Below are 13080 nucleotides of genomic sequence, written 5' to 3' on the forward strand. Positions count from 1 at the left end.
ATGTTGTGTCCTGAATTGCAAGGAGAAAGGAGTATCAGCAAATGTAAAGACAATAATTGCTCTCATTTTCTATGTTTATAAATTAAATGCATTCTAATTATATCATATCATAAAGTACCTTCCTGCAATGACGAGCCAATGAGACAGCTATGGCTGAAGATAAAAAGACGACGTGATTATATATATAATCCAGTTAGTTATATCTAAGACCGTGGGGTGGCGGAGTGGTTAGCACTTTCGCCTCGCAGCAAGAGGAGCCGGGTTCGAACCCAACTTGTGGCACTGAGTGAAAACTCGGAACCACTCCTTCTGCGTTGAGTTTGCAAGTTCTCTCCCCGCTTGTTTAAGGGGTTTTCCCCCGAGCTCTTCGGTTTCCCCTTCCATAAAAACTTGTTGAGGTTAACGGTAATAGTTAGTGTAGGGAGCTGTTGGCTCGCGCGGCTTGAAGGGCTGGCCACCACCCTCCTACGCATTGTAACCCGGCCAACTGAATTAATGGCTTCAAAAGTCGCTTGATGACTTAGGCCTAAGGTGGTTCCTTGGGTATTAGCCTAGCTGATTATTATAAGACCATTTACACCTGGACTGCAATGAAGGTAGGCGTTGTTGTTAGGCTAGTGTCGCCGCTACCCCAACGCGACCATCGTTATTTAGAGGCAACTCTCGTCCACAAGAGAATTCGGGCAGAAAAAAAGCGTTCACTTCGCGCTCCTCTCCCGACATTTTACTCGGTTGCCCCGCGAGTCGTGACCAATTTTCGCCCGTTATTTACGAACCGTTCGCCTCCTAAAGAAGGGGGATAAAAAATTGGGGGTTGCTGCATGTTTGTGGATTATTATCGCGGATTTTCTCCACTTGGTGGTGTTTTGTAGCGGACACTCTGAAATCGGAGTTATAACGTTGGCATTGTAGTCCAAAAAATTTCAAGGACTCAGATTTTACATCAGCTAGAGTTAATGGTCGAAGGTACTTGAAAGAAAAGGCAATACCATCAAATTTTGATTTAAATTATGATATACCGGAACGCAACAACATTGCCGATGAAATCGTTGTTCAAGTAGGGGCTAACGAAGAAGAAATCAATACAAGACCAACTGCAAATAACATCCTTCTTGAACCTATAGCTGAAAATACAGAACTCCAAAATAATGAACAAAATCTGAAAGAAGAAAATAATATTTTGCTGGCAGAAAATAAAATTGTGAAAAGGAAAATTGAGATTTTACAGGAAACAAAAAAAACTTAATTATTGAGACAGCTGTTTTAAAGAACAATATACAAGATCTCAAGCAGAAATCGGTGAAGGACCTGCATGTCTCAGAATTAAAAATACGACAAATACACAAGTTGGCAAGCCAAAATATACCTCTCCTCGGAAGAATTGTCCCTAGTGGTATTAATTTCTCGAGACGACCCTTAAAGATATCTCCGCAATTATTTACTAAAAACTTAATCCCGGTTCAATCCCGCCCGGTATAAAATTTTTATTTTAATTAAAATAATGAAGACGAAACAACGGAGTTTAATTTATTCAGAATAATATAAACAAGTTCACCAAAATAAAAATATCGCCGTATCATAATATTTCCTTTACTTCAATATTTTGCCTGTGATGTGTTTTGATTTCAGGGAAGTTAGTAGCTCAGCGGTAAAACATCTGCTCAGTACACGACAACCTGGGTTCGATTGTTGGTCATGATCGTAAACAAACTCAACACCTACACCCGTCATAACACAAATCACAAATAACCATGTTTAAAATGACTAGAGCTGAGATACAAGTATAGCCGGCTGCACACATAGCCATCGCGAGCAAATCGAATCGATTCGCGTGATGTTGCGCGCATGATAATACACACCAGACGATGTGAGCGCGCGAACTTCGAGGGCGACGCAAAACGACATCCAGAAAAATGGACGACGCTCGGAATAAGACCATTTTGCTTCAAAGACGTAAATTATTGTTATTCATGATTCAACAACGCCGGAAAAGAGTTCAAAGGGCTACATGGGTTCGTGGTATATTTGTGAGAAGAGAACAGCAAGGAGATTATCATAATTTAGTTGCAGAGCTGAGGCTTGGGGATAAGGAGGGCACGTTTTTTCATTATTAATTTTTTACTTACTTTTTAATTGCTTTCTGGTTTTGTATATAGGTTATTTTAATTTTATGCGCATGACTACAGGTATTTTTGATGAGCTTTTAAGGATGGTTGGACCATTAACTACCAAAAAAAAATACTCGGTGGAGAAAATGTATTTCTGCACCAGAGAGGCTGGCTTGCACTCTACGGTATTTATATTGAACAGGGTGTCCACTAAAAAATAAGCAGGCCTAATATCTCAAAATGCGTGTTTGCTATGAGTTTAAATTTTCGGTTTGTATAGCTTGTTCAAGTGGTCAGTGGGTGGTGCATATTTATATTATCTTGAACCATACTTTCATGGTCATTCAAACATCTCGAACCGTTAAGTTTATCTACTTGGTTTCAAATAGAAATATGTTCTAAATTCAAATGGTTTGAGTCAGACCCAATTTGGCCAATTAGGAGACGATAAATGAAAGGTACGTGAAAAACAAGGATATACATAACATTTAATGCGGTCCTTAAGATCACGTTTCAGTGTTTATAAGTAAAAATGTATTCATCTTTTAGCTAATTTAGGACGGTATTAAGTCATTCGGACTTCAAATATGCAGGGGAACAGTTTTCTCATTGGAACCGTGTCGATAAGATTAATGGTTCCACAGATAGCTTTGAATGGCCTTGAAGATATGGTTCCAGATCATACAAATTTCCACCACCCAATGAACCTCTGGAGGAGCTATGGCTCCCGAAAATTCATAGGAAACACGCACCATTTTTCTGGGTCGTGCAGAGGAGAAGGCAGCAGAGGCAAAATCCCCGGTTCCCGGCTGAAAAAGGGCCCGCTAGGGACTGAGAGGTGGCCCAAAGTGCTAGGGCCCATCGAGAAAGCCCGAGGGGAGAGCAAATCAAAACGTTTTAATGGTTGAAAATGTCTCGGGGCTCGAGGGGGAGGTGTAAATCTAAGGGCCCACGAACAACTTGGCTCAGGGCCCAAGAACACCTCCGCACGGCTCTGCCATTTTTAATGGGTATTCTATATTTCTGGAAATCATATAATATTTTTATGAATATTATATTAAATGGTCGTTATTTTGATAAACAGATTTTTTGCCTCGGGTGATTCTATGATCGACATTAGTTATAGTTTCAGCATTAATCATTCAACCGTTTCCAAAATTGTTAGGGAAACCAGTGAGGCAATTTGGACTGTATTGCTTCCGAAATATTTAAAAGCACCGAATACTGTGGAGTGGAATCAAACAGCCAAAGATTTCTGGGAAATTTGGAATTTTCCAAATTGTATCGGCGCCATTGACGGCAAACATTGCGTTATGCAAGCTCCTGCAAATAGTGGTTCTTTTTTCTACAACTATAAAGGAACTCATAGCCTGGTTCTAATGCCAGTTTCTGATGCCAATTACTGTTTTTCTCTGGTGGATATTGGCGATTCTGGACACCATAGCGATGGAGGCGTTTTCGACAATTCTGAATTTGGAAAACGCTTAGAAAGTGGAAAACTAAGTATTCCAAAAAATTTTATTGGATTTAGGGGACTGGAGATACCTCATGTGTTGGTTGGAGACGAAGCGTTTCCTCTCAAAACGTACCAAATGAGAATATTTCCTGGATCTGATTTAACCTTCGAGAGAAGAATTTTCAATAATAGACTGTCTCGAGCTAGAAGGGTGATTGAAAATGCATTCGGAATCTTAGCATCTAGGACGATAATATTTAGAAAGCCAATTATTGCCGATCCCCGAAATGTAGAGAGCTTCATAAAAGCATCTATAGGACAACATAACTTTATAAAGAAAACCGATGATAAGGAAAAACCAGATGAAAGAAGATATTGTCCACCGAAGTATGCCGACTATGTAAATGCGCTTGGTGAAGTTCAGGACGGTGATTGGAGAAGAGAAAAAACTTTGGGTTTGATTAATGCTGGTCAATTAGGTTCAAACAGATCATCCAAGGACGCTATCAAGATTAGGGAAGAATTTGTAAGCTTTGTAAACAGTCCAATTGGTGAGGTAAAATGGCAAAAAGAATATATTTTAAATGGAACCAAACCACCCTATAGGTCAAAGTAGGATTACTGAAACTACTGCCTGAGAGCTAAAGTCAAGGAAGTCAAGACACCTGATTTTGAAATGAAACCCGAAATAAGAATCCCTTTCAATTGTTTAAGTGCTTTTATTTTTTTGCGCATACTAACATTATTCAACGTTTTCGTTTGGAAAACTGTGATAGTTTTACTTTAAATACTAGGGCTAAATCCAATTTTGAAACTAAATTGCACTTTTATTTGCAGTAAATATTTAATTTCTCGAGAAATAAAAGTACGCATAAAGTAATATAAACGGAAATATGTATACTTAAAATTAATAGAAACACATGAGATAGTAAATAATCGAATTTCTCGGTAGACGTCAAACCATTCAAAAGGGAGAAATTCCCAAAATTAACTATTCTGTATCTCAAAATGGCAGTATGGATCGTTTTGAAAATCTAGAATTCGGATTCTACGATCGAAATAACAGTAGAATTTGAAGGGAACCGGGTGGACAAGTGTATCAATTGTACAATGACCCGTATTATTCAACTATGAGACTGTATTAAAGGGAATATCACCTCTGTTGCCTCCCAAAAATGGTTAAATTTCGCACCCACTTATGGGTTTCGATATTAACGGCGCTCCTTAATGATTCGTTGACGGGGCCGCGTTCCTGCCTAGGCAATATCGCAAAGGCTTCCCAGTCTCTTTTGCATATAGAGAAGGAAATATTAAACGATAATATCAGTTGTGATAAAATGACCGACATTTTTGTTGAAATTAACGCAAGAATACAAAATAAACTAATTTTAATTTTGAAATTGTTATGAAATAATTTTAAAAGAACTACAGTTCTTTTAAAATTATTTATTATATTAATAATATATTAATAATAATAATAATAATAATAATATTAATAATATATTAATTATCGCTATGTGTGCAGCCGCCTTAACTCATAACATAAATGGTAAATAGGAATCAAACACCAAATACATCAGGTACCCTTTCACAGTATGTATCACAGCTAATAATTTTAATTTGCTTGAGAATAATGACTTACTCAAAGGCCAACCGTTTAAAAAAGGAACCAAACACCAGTAAATACCCATAATAAAAAATCCAAAGTAATTTTCAAATGCCAGAGTTAAAAAAAGTAATTACATTTCAAATATAGATTCCTCTAATCTGTAACTTCAGTGAGTTTTTGAACATATGGGTAAAGAAAAATTTGTTTAAAAGCGGTTCCATAGCCCTGCACTTTTCACCGTTAAATCGAATCCTAATAATGATTAATCCCGTTGGGAAGTAGGTAACGTAGTCACACCACGTAAGGCCTGATAATCCCATTTGACCAGTTACTTGATAATGGTGCGGGTGGTTTTCTTTTGGGTGGGGTTTTCCATTAATCATTTTTATATGAAAATCTGGTGTCAACGCTTCTTTAGGAGTGCAACTTTTAAGAAAATAAGAACTCTTAATTTCTAAAAGCCCTCGGGGGAACTCTTCTGTAGGGTCATAAACTAAGCCATCAGGTGATGTACCTAGCCAACACTTTCTCGGGTCAATAATGTTGTGTCCTAAAACTTTCATCTGTTCTTCGCACTTTTGCCTTGCCACTATTTCGAATGTTTTCCCATATTTTATGGCTGCGTTGTGTCAAATATTTTTTGGCGCTACTATATTCCTAACCCCCGCAGATGTCCATTCTTGGTTTCGTCTTCTGCAGACAGTGTGAATTTTAGACTAGCTTAACTAAGTTGAGCGTGCAATTTTCCAAAATTTAGATTCCGCTTGAGCCCTCGTTTTTTCTACTAATTGCTTGACAGCGTGGTGTGCTATTTCATTTCTCTAAAAATGATATATAAAAGTTATAAAATGTAATTAAACCTAAGAGGGATTCCCACTATCATATCATACCTTCATTATTTCTAATTAAGAAGAATTAAATGCTGGCCCAGAGGAGGCTGTTTTCCAGGCAATAAGTCCATACCGTTCAGAGTGAGTGGGTATTTTAAACACTGGGTCAACATCGCTGCTCATAGACTAATAAGCATGCACAGTGTGGTTGTGAATCGTATCAAAGCAAAGTCATTAAGAGAAACTTGAAAACTCAATGTAGAGCCTTTTGGTGCACCGTCAAGATTTGTTTCAACCCACTCTGAAAACTTCGGACCTGGAAGAAGTGCTGCCCAACCATCATCTTCCTTTAGATTTTCAATAAATCTAGGTGTGGACTGAGCCAGAGCGTTTTGATCCCGATAGTCATTTGTGGAGTTGTACATTCGGCACAGAATTGGCTTTGAACTTCCACCTTCCTTTGGTGCACGGGAGTTAATGTCTATGACAGATAATGGCATAATTTTATCTCATCTCGGTCGCCTCCACTGTTGTGGTAGGTCAGTGCATGAGAGCTCCATTGGTGGAACCTCCATATCGTTCATTCTTAAATGAGACAGCAACCGAAGCAATAATATTGAATGGTTGCATGTGCCATTACCTCCAGCCGCACATTCACAATATCCATCTATAATGTTTGGTCTTGAAATTTGCAAAGCAGCAACAACCATATGGGGCTTTTAAATTTTTTTGCAGCTACGAAAGCACCTTGTTTTGACAAATACAACATCATCCTTTTTCCTAGAACAAAATTGTTATTAGCGATTACTTCTAAGTATGAGTAAGTTATTAAACTTGCATCTTACTTATCTAGGTTAGTCATCAAACACGATGATTTCACATAACTTTGCACAAAATACTTATAGCTTTTGTCAAAATGCTTTAAGTGAAGTTTTTCTTGCTGTAATATTCCTTAATATCTTCCATTTTAATTTTTGGGACATGTTTTATACTACTAGAGTAGTTTGTTATGGGAAATATTAAACCCTTATTTAAAGCCAATTTAATATCCATTTGACTTAACGTTTTCACCTAATTACATTTATAGAAAAACACAACGTGACCACGCGGCAGTCGATTAAGTACTGTAACTAGCCAGTTCTAAGTCTATAATAAATAATATAGATCTTTTTATTTGGTAATTCTTTTACTTTAAATCTTTTTCCACGAAATTATTTGGTTTTTGTAGTTATAAATAAGCCAGTATAGATGTTTTAGGCGGTGGCCTACTGGCCTTACCTTATCCAAACTATTTTTTATCAGGGGTAGCTTAACCTTGACCCTGACCCCGAAAACCCCCGACCCCGACTAATTTTTTTCGGGGATAGCTTAACCCCGACCCCGACCCCGACCCCGACTTAATTTTGACCCCGTACGAACACTAGTTAACACTAGTTAACTTTTTTTCTGAGAGCAAAATGTAGAGATTCCCATATTTTATGGCTGCGTTGTGTCAAATATTTTTTGGCGCTACTATATTCCTAACCCCCGCAGATGTCCATTCTTGGTTTCGTCTTCTGCAGACAGTGTGAATTTTAGACTAGCTTAACTAAGTTGAGCGTGCAATTTTCCAAAATTTAGATTCCGCTTGAGCCCTCGTTTTTTCTACTAATTGCTTGACAGCGTGGTGTGCTATTTCATTTCTCTAAAAATGATATATAAAAGTTATAAAATGTAATTAAACCTAAGAGGGATTCCCACTATCATATCATACCTTCATTATTTCTAATTAAGAAGAATTAAATGCTGGCCCAGAGGAGGCTGTTTTCCAGGCAATAAGTCCATACCGTTCAGAGTGAGTGGGTATTTTAAACACTGGGTCAACATCGCTGCTCATAGACTAATAAGCATGCACAGTGTGGTTGTGAATCGTATCAAAGCAAAGTCATTAAGAGAAACTTGAAAACTCAATGTAGAGCCTTTTGGTGCACCGTCAAGATTTGTTTCAACCCACTCTGAAAACTTCGGACCTGGAAGAAGTGCTGCCCAACCATCATCTTCCTTTAGATTTTCAATAAATCTAGGTGTGGACTGAGCCAGAGCGTTTTGATCCCGATAGTCATTTGTGGAGTTGTACATTCGGCACAGAATTGGCTTTGAACTTCCACCTTCCTTTGGTGCACGGGAGTTAATGTCTATGACAGATAATGGCATAATTTTATCTCATCTCGGTCGCCTCCACTGTTGTGGTAGGTCAGTGCATGAGAGCTCCATTGGTGGAACCTCCATATCGTTCATTCTTAAATGAGACAGCAACCGAAGCAATAATATTGAATGGTTGCATGTGCCATTACCTCCAGCCGCACATTCACAATATCCATCTATAATGTTTGGTCTTGAAATTTGCAAAGCAGCAACAACCATATGGGGCTTTTAAATTTTTTTGCAGCTACGAAAGCACCTTGTTTTGACAAATACAACATCATCCTTTTTCCTAGAACAAAATTGTTATTAGCGATTACTTCTAAGTATGAGTAAGTTATTAAACTTGCATCTTACTTATCTAGGTTAGTCATCAAACACGATGATTTCACATAACTTTGCACAAAATACTTATAGCTTTTGTCAAAATGCTTTAAGTGAAGTTTTTCTTGCTGTAATATTCCTTAATATCTTCCATTTTAATTTTTGGGACATGTTTTATACTACTAGAGTAGTTTGTTATGGGAAATATTAAACCCTTATTTAAAGCCAATTTAATATCCATTTGACTTAACGTTTTCACCTAATTACATTTATAGAAAAACACAACGTGACCACGCGGCAGTCGATTAAGTACTGTAACTAGCCAGTTCTAAGTCTATAATAAATAATATAGATCTTTTTATTTGGTAATTCTTTTACTTTAAATCTTTTTCCACGAAATTATTTGGTTTTTGTAGTTATAAATAAGCCAGTATAGATGTTTTAGGCGGTGGCCTACTGGCCTTACCTTATCCAAACTATTTTTTATCAGGGGTAGCTTAACCTTGACCCTGACCCCGAAAACCCCCGACCCCGACTAATTTTTTTCGGGGATAGCTTAACCCCGACCCCGACCCCGACCCCGACTTAATTTTGACCCCGTACGAACACTAGTTAACACTAGTTAACTTTTTTTCTGAGAGCAAAATGTAGAGATTCCCAATTTTTTTTACATCAATTTAAGTTAAAAATTGGTTTTGGTTAATTGCTTTTAATCCATTCCTGCCTAAGAATCTCGATAATCAGCTTTTTTTAAGTAAAATTCACCAAGATTCAATTAAGAGTATTGGATGATATAGGAATATGCTCGATTATGTTGATAAACATTTTCGATTCTGACGGTAGTTATATTTGCCGGGGCCGCTTTCGTCGCGAGCAGCGTGAGTGCGTGCAGGGGGCCGTGCCCCGGCAAAGAATTTCCTCCCCATGTATTTTCGCGACAGCGATTTTCCGTCGCTTGGAGCGCTGGTGTAACAACCGGAATCTATCAAAGAGGCGGGAAGTCCAACATACGTTTCAATGGCGATGAATTTGCATTAGTGAAGTTTTTTCAACTGTTTTATCAAATTTGGAGAAGTTTGCAACAACCAATAAGTAATAAGTAGGTAAGTTTTCATTTAAATTTTTTTTTAATAAATATTTCAATATTTTGAGTGGTAACATTTATTGCTAAGCCTAACCATAAATGGTTCAAGTTTTGTATTGGCAATGAGTTTACAAGTTATTAAAACTGTATTTAGTAGTTATTTAAGACTATAATTATGATAACTACTCATAATTTTTGTCATATTCTCCAAACATAGTTGTTCTTTATAATTTGCCAAAGAAGGGTATGAAAAACTTTAGACGGGTCTCTGTCTTACCATTGTTTTCAAAACCTATCAAACATTTTGCGATTCCGCAAATATATGAATAATTCGAAAGAAATAATCACCTTTATAAACTACAATTGGGCTTCAGACCAGGATACTCAACAATAACAAGTATTCTCTATTTAGTTGAATCCATAATAAACGAACTTAACAAAGGCCATTACGTTGGTGTAATGTTCGCTGATCTTAGCAAAGCATTTGACACAGTGGACCATGAAATACTTCTATAAATTCTACATCAGAAAAACTTTACAAAGATATCACTAAATTGGTTTGAATCTTATCTTACAAGCCGTTGCTTTAGGTGGCAAAATATCCGGAGATAAAACTGTAAAGAGAGGTGTACCGCGAAGGAGTATACTAGATCCAACCCTGCTCAATACATACACGAGTGATAATTATAAACACTTGTCCCTAAGTATGTCCAAGGAATATGCTGATGATAATGCACTCTTAAATTTAAGAGCAAACATCGAGGACCTAATGAATGATCTACAGTGTGAAGCAAAATGCCTCAAATCTATTCTCACTTCTAGGACACTAATACTAAATAAAGTATCATAAGTTCATGATCTTCTGCCCAAATGGAAAATCTTTTAATCAAGTTGACTATCCCAAGATCAATGGGACTGAAATTAAGAAAGTAAGTCACTATAAATATCTAGGGGTCAATATTCCCACTGCTGTGTGCGAAGTGAGGGATTGGTCTTCCCATTGTTGCACCTTCTGCTGGGTTGAGCGGCTTTCGTCGGGGGTGCGACCATCAGTAGTGGGGTTCTGCTACCCATGCTGGTTTTGTCACCTGTCCGGACTTGTGGACGCCGGCGTTAGGCATTCTGATGATAGACCTCCGGTGGTGTGGTTTAAATCTTACCGGTACACCGGGCTAAAAATCTTACACATGGCTCTGAGGTCTACATTTAGCGTTGAAATAATACACAATGTATATACTAATTTAAAGTATTAAATATAATTTATTATTCGTTTGATTCGCTCGCGTTCTACATGTCGAACAGTCTCATCCGAGTCGTGTTTTCTTTTCAAAGCATTGATACTGATCTTGTGAATTTAATCCTTACGGCAGTCAATATGAACTTAAATTGAAGTGACCCATTATTCCGATTTTCCCATCAATTTATCTCACACAACCTTCACAATAGCTTCATTTTAAGTTATTTATTTAAGTTATTTATTTATTTATTTATTAACAGAAAAATATCTACCAAGCCAGCAAGGCTTTTGTGTAGATTTCAAATACATATGCGTGAAAAAGATACAGTAGGATAAACTATACAGAAGGTGAGATCATAACGCGCGGTTAAAATGCTCATTTAAAAGTGCACGGAATTTAGGGAGGGAGGGTTCGGATACAATAGATTGGGGAAGGGCATTCCAGTCATTGATTACAGAATTAGAGAATGAGTTTAAACGAACAGTTGTGCTTGCCCTGGGTTTTGATAATTTATAAGAGTGGTCTCTAGTACGAGAACCCTCATTTAAAACAAAAAAATCAGAAAAGTTGTGCACGATACTTTTATGGAAAAAATTGTGTAAAAGGCATAAGTTAGTTATTTTGTGGCGAATAATGACTGGAAGAATGGACAGGGATTTTAAGCGCGACGGGGCTGGTAGCTTATCAATTTTAGTAGCTAATTTGGTAAAACGGTTTTGAGCCTTTTGCAATGCCAATTGGTCAGAAGCTAAATGAGGGGTCCAAAAATTGGGGAACAAAAATCGAAAATCGGGAGAACTAGGGCATTATACAAAGTTTTAATTAATTTTGGGGAACGGAAGTTTAGATTACGGCGGACACACCAGCCCAAACCACAACAGCGTCCAAATCCGCCTGAAGCTCCCGGCAATTAGCATGAGAACCAATCTTATGAAAGAGCTTAGAATCATCCGCAAACAACAGAACAACCTCGACAAGAACAGACTCAGGCATAGAGTTGATGAGAACATTGAAAAGGAGCGGCCCCAGGACAGAGCCCTGAGGCACACCCCTGTCCAAATCAGCCCAGCCAGACTGCTGCCCGCCGACGACCACCCGCTGCTTACGCCCACATAAGTAGCTCTCGAGCCACGCCAGAGCATCGCCGGAAATACCAGCCGAACGGAGAGCGTTTAGAAGGCATGAGTGGAGAATAGAGTCAAAGGCTTTTGTGAAATCAAGGTAAATGACGTCAACACTAAACCCCTCGTCGAGCCATTTGGACCATAAATTTGTGGCCTCCAACAGGTTAGATAAACATGAACGATTCTTAAGAAAACCATGCTGGGAACGGGAGAAAAAGTTAGTAGAATATAAAAAGGCAGTAGTTTGTTAATTAACTAGATTTTCGCATAGTTTGGGAACTTGGTTCAAGTTACTAATGGGCCGGTAAGTAGTGGGGTCAGAACGGGAACCAGATTTGTGAATGGGGGTGATATTAGCAATTTTCCAGGAGGGGGGAGTTCAGATTGGTCAAAATAGCGCGAAATTAAAAGATAGAGTGGGAACGTAAGCGCATTGACAAGAGATTTGAGGAGAAAGGGGTGGATACCGTCTGGACCAGGGGACTTAGATACCTTGAGAGTATTTAGCAGACGAAAAATATCTGCAGGTTCACAAAAAAAGCGAGAAAGAATATGGGAGGGGGAGACGCTGGCGGGAGCGCCAGAGGAACTAACGGGAGCGCTAACTGAACTAGGGGAAGGGCCGGTGACAGATGGAAGAGTAGTGAGGGGACCCTGAGTACGAACCGTGGAGGCGAAGAAGTTATTCAGAACTGAGGCAGCTTCAGCGTGGGAAGAAGTGTAGGTGCCGTCTGGCTTAATAAGGTCAGATATACCTACCCTAGCGGAACGAAACCGGTTTATATGAGACCAAAAGGACTTTGGGTTATCACTAATTAAATCTGAGAGGCCAGCCTCATATTTCCTCCTAATATTTCGACAATGGGAGGTATGTGCATTGCGAGCCCTACGGTACTGCTCGTGGAACCGCCCTAAAATTGGGAGTTTGGCCCAGGCAGAAGATTTAAAGGCCCTACTGCGGGTGGTACGAGAATTAACCAATAGGGGAGGAAGGGAGCTTACGAAAAGGGACAAAGGAAGAGATACCGGCATTTAAAATTGTAAGAAAACTGGACCAGGAATTAGACAAGTCTGAACAAAAGACCAGTGACCAATCAATTTGAGACAAAAAGACATCAAAGGAGGC

The 13080-nt window shown here is 38.5% G+C and overlaps 1 protein-coding gene across 1 annotated transcript; it reads left to right on the forward strand.

The window, feature by feature from the left end:
- Positions 1-3421: 3421 nt before the first annotated feature.
- Positions 3422-4180, forward strand: LOC149923266 (uncharacterized). Its single transcript, XM_090162386.1, has one exon. The coding sequence runs from the start codon at positions 3422-3424 to the stop codon at positions 4178-4180; it is 759 nt and encodes a 252-aa protein (XP_090018512.1).
- The last annotated feature ends 8900 nt before the right edge of the window (positions 4181-13080 follow it).

This window comes from Leiobunum rupestre, chromosome 11, assembly GCF_980474605.1.
Source record: "Leiobunum rupestre chromosome 11, qqLeiRupe1.1.hap1, whole genome shotgun sequence".
Taxonomy (NCBI): Eukaryota; Metazoa; Arthropoda; class Arachnida; order Opiliones; family Sclerosomatidae; genus Leiobunum; species Leiobunum rupestre.